The sequence below is a fragment of the Talaromyces stipitatus genome, genomic scaffold (assembly GCF_000003125.1).
Source record: "Talaromyces stipitatus ATCC 10500 scf_1105507295555 genomic scaffold, whole genome shotgun sequence".
NCBI lineage: Eukaryota > Fungi > Ascomycota > Eurotiomycetes > Eurotiales > Trichocomaceae > Talaromyces > Talaromyces stipitatus.
The window spans coordinates 3,535-7,635 of record NW_002990116.1 but is presented as its reverse complement, the minus strand read 5'-3'; the positions used below and the strand labels follow the sequence as shown (position 1 = coordinate 7,635).

The 4,101-nt window shown below is 43.3% G+C and overlaps 3 protein-coding genes across 3 annotated transcripts in view, besides 1 other annotated feature; all 3 read right to left on the bottom strand.

Annotated features, from left to right (window-relative positions):
• The window catches only part of TSTA_111220 (uncharacterized protein), a gene marked incomplete at both ends in the record, with an annotated part of 1,464 nt that extends 695 nt beyond the window's left edge, over positions 1-769 (bottom strand). Inside the window, one exon of the mRNA XM_002481225.1 lies at positions 45-769. Coding sequence (XP_002481270.1) covers positions 45-769 — 725 coding nt within the window. The remainder of the gene's footprint in view (positions 1-44) is intronic.
• Positions 2-766: a mobile genetic element.
• Positions 770-1,097: 328 nt separating the features above from the next.
• On the bottom strand, positions 1,098-3,249 carry TSTA_111210 (uncharacterized protein; the record flags this gene model as incomplete). Its single annotated transcript, XM_002481224.1, has 5 exons — positions 1,098-1,365; positions 1,418-2,567; positions 2,655-2,811; positions 2,861-2,920; positions 2,971-3,249. 5 exons carry the CDS (start codon positions 3,247-3,249, stop codon positions 1,098-1,100), a joined length of 1,914 nt encoding a protein of 637 aa, XP_002481269.1.
• Positions 3,250-4,082: 833 nt separating this feature from the next.
• The window catches only part of TSTA_111200 (uncharacterized protein), a gene marked incomplete at both ends in the record, with an annotated part of 870 nt that continues 851 nt past the window's right edge, over positions 4,083-4,101 (bottom strand). The window contains one exon of the mRNA XM_002481223.1: positions 4,083-4,101. Coding sequence (XP_002481268.1) covers positions 4,083-4,101 — 19 coding nt within the window.

The following is a 4,101-nucleotide window of genomic DNA, read 5'->3' as shown; positions in this document are numbered from 1 at the left end:
TCCACCAACCAGCGATATCCGATATCATTATTAGTCCACCTGACTCTGAGGTGCAAAGAAGCATCTCTGTGTTTGGGGATCGTAATCTGAAGCCAAGAACCTGTATAAAGCCCGATTTTGCCATATAAATAAGACTAGGCGCTAAAGCAGTTCCATTGGCACAGATACAACCAATTGTTGTAATCCATTCTCGATTTCCATCCTGAAGATGCTGCTTATAGCCCCCTTGCTCATATTTGCGCCGAGTAAAGATTCTTTTCCGTTTTGTGCTTACTCCAAGCATGAAGCCCTTCTCATCCATATTATAGATTTGCTCTGGGCCGAGGTTATATTGCTGTATTTTCCGTCCAATAAGCTCAAAATATAAAGCATATTTATATGCCGAATCTGCCTTTTTTCTATCCGAATCAAGGCCCGTTGAATAGCGAGAAATCACCTTATCCGAATGAGCCTTGAGCCAGCGTGAAGCCCAGTTTTTCCCAGGCTCTTTACCAGATATTTCTCTTGCAAAGTTCGCTAACATTGAATTTGTAGGGGGCAGGCCTCGCTCGGTGAGTTGATTTATCCATTTTATAAGCGCTCTTGATTGCGTGGTGGTGAGTATTCGTTGCTTGTCGTATTGCTCTTCTTTTGAGCCTGTAACGCCGTGAAAACGTTTATAAAGGCCCGATTGGCTAACGCCGTATGTTCTTGCAACCAAACTAATATTAGGCTTTTCTCCAGGATCCGCTGAACGTAATGCTGCAAGTGCGAGCTCCATTGAAGCCATATTGGTTGATATATCGCGGTGTGAAATATTCGCGATTTTTCGCGTTTTGGGGTAAATTTATTCCTCAGGTGGGTTTATTCCTCAGGCGGTGAGGGACGGTATGTAAGCTAGATTGTGAAGGGTGAGAATAGCTTCAAGTCGGAGCTCAATTGGGTAAGTCGCGTATAGCGCATAGCGATATGTAAACTCTAGCTAGGCTCTGAGGTGCTTTTTTCTTTCATGTTATACGGTACGCTTATTATATTCTTATTGCTCGATAATCGCAGTCATAGTGCTTGAAAATCAGTCTTTCAAAAATCTCTAATAGTTGCAACAAATGATTTCAGCCTCAGTGGACTAAGCCGATTTTGTCCGTTTCAATATCCATGTCAACTTGCTGCCATGGTTTGTGTGTAGATTCATTCGCATTGATCTCTCTCGATATATGAGCAATGGTTCTCGCAACGTCTTCTTGCGTTAGAACGAGAGTAGGCTTCCTGCCAACTACGAGATCTATAGCAGGCTTTTCATATTCTCGACACAAAGCAACTATCTCAGGCTTGGCATTCACGATGTACGTGATGAGAGCCTTCAGCTTGGGTTTTTTCAATTTAAGCCTGTCAAACGTGTCAGCACCCCTATTCAGATTAAAGTTAGATTGTTTTTTACATCTTTGAATCGATGCTGTTCCACACGATCAGTGAGCCCCATCCAACGTAGTGAGAGACTAGAAGCCATTTTCTTCCCCAAGAATTATTGTTGATGAAGGACTGCCGATCCTTGTCTTTAGATGAACGATCCGGATGCTCACCATCGTGGTCTCCTAGACCCTCAAAATAGTCAATGACGTGACTTGAAATCTTACTCTTATTACGATCACGCTGATCCATTTCCTTCTGTAGACGTACGAAGGTCAGGTGGAATTGGATCTGCGCAAAGCGACGTCTGACCGCGTTGATCTGCGTCTCTTCTTTGAGATCCTGAAGATATCGAAAAATTCTGTAACATGATTTATCAGTCGGCAGATTTTCAGCTACAGGAAGACGGAGAGGGTCAGGGTTCCAAAAGCGATCTGTCTGCCAGAGCTGGCTTTGCATCTCAAGAAAGCTTGCTAGATTAGGTCGTGAAATGAGCGTTGCTAGACTGAATATCTCCATGAGATGGGTTTCTTGTAACGCTGAATCGCTACCAGGCCCAAACAGAGACCACATTTGAGCGTAATTTGAATGTCTCATTACCGAATGAGACTCATCTCGTTGATGGGATATCGTAGTCTCAGGGGTGGCCTTGTTGACATCCGAACTTTTAGATTTCAATAATCGCTTGTGCGTAGGGTTTACCTGTGTTGTAGACCGTCCACGCTTTGCTTTTTTGACTTTCATAGATTGCCCCTTTTTAGACCCGTATAAGTGTTTCGAGGGACGATCCACCTTAGCTGCTACAGGACAGCCACGTGATAAGGTAGGAGGGTCTCCATCACAATCGGTTCGCTGGTCTAGCTCTGCTTGTAGGATGAAATTATCGCCTTCACCGCTCACATCTTCCGCAGTTGGTTGTCTGTTTGCCAACATCACTACCTTATTATTCTCCCTAGTTGAGCAATCTAACGATTCAGCAGTCGTTGGTAGACTTGTTATTGGGTTCTCATGCACAGTAGATGGTAGAATCTTGTCGGTCCAGTTGTGTTCGAAATCACCCGGAACCAGCCACTCAGACCAGTCGATCAAACCGTCACTCGGAGGCGCCTCGTTTCGCGGCTCGTTCTGTATATTTAGTCGGTTCGGGGTTATACGTGAGGCATCTTGTACTTTGTCTGGTTCTAGTGTACAGGGATCTTAGCATGAACAAGAGAGAACCGCCCGGAAAAAAACAGTATACTATTAAAGTAACCACATGTATCACATACCTGTCAAAAAAATGTCCTCCACCAGACCGCTAGGCTGTAAGATCGAGGAGTTCTCCGTATTTCCTGGGAAGAAATAGAACTTCACATCGACGTTCTCTTCAGCGACGCGGGCAAGCCTTTGACTAGCTTCTAGGAATTCGAAAACAGCCGATTCATGCTGGCAGTTTGATCAGCGAGGATATCTACTGGTTTTAACAAGAACCGACCTCTGGGTTTTCTTTGATTGAACGGACGAGATACTCTGGGAGATGGCCATAATCATACTCCTGTTGTTTACAGTGTTAGAGACACAACACAGTAACGGAGGATGAATTACCTGGAGGTTCATAATTATACACAGTATCTCTGGAAATATGATGGTATGTTGAAAGAGGGAAAATGTAGCGATAGTCGGGTACTTTGGGGGGGTGGGGGGGAAGAGGGATGGCGGGTAGATAAAGTTGAGTTGATCACAGTTGGTGCAGAAGGAACCGACAGCAATCCATTTTTGGCTCTGAGCGTCCTCAGAATTGTGAGGGTTCGAAACGGGAACAGTGATCAAAAACGGCTCCTGGTACCGTAAGCCAAGCTGCTCGACAGAACACGGTGACAGCATTATCGCGAATGTCAGCCATTACGATAGGGATTATTGCAAAACAGATGCTGACTGTCTATTTTGTTTCTAAGATTATGGGTTATTAGATTTGAATTGAGCTCCTGTCTCTCCTATCTATAGTTTGTACTCAGCCATGGCGTAGCTCAGGGTTACGGCTAGAAAAAGTTTCGGGAGCTAAGATAAATATGGCTAGCTTCATTCATGGATCAGGGGAAATCAATTTCAAAAGTCTTTTTTATTTGTATCTCAGTCATAGTTATTTTTGAGTAAATATTTTCACTCCAACATATTCCTCTTATCCTCAATTATGTCTCATTCTTCTGATAACTCAATATCTCTGGAGTTAGGAGAGCAATTGCACTTTTTCCCCTCCTATCTTCGTATCCTTACAAACTGGCGGGTAATTCTTTGCACTGATCATGGATCATGCTATACTCGCCATAATCTTCCCCAACATCTTCTTCAAAAACATCATATTAAACGACCACAACGACGGGAAATCGAACAGTATCCAGACTATCAATTGATTGCAAATAACTTGGATGAAGTGATATATCCTACAGATGGAATTACCGAGATCAATGATCTTCCGACCGTACAAGGTTTTCTCTGTCATATAGAAACCTGTTCCTATCGATCTCGCAATATTGATCGTATACGACAGCATTATAACCAGGCACATGGATGGCGCAAAAGTTAAGGAATAATGCCTTGGAATCATGCACATCTTCAAACATTATTTTAGGAAAAGGAACAAATTCGTTACTTTACTGTAGTACCAGCTAATCTATTCTCCTTACCACGTGTCTCTCCATCTATCACATCTACTCTTACTACAAATGATCTACCTTC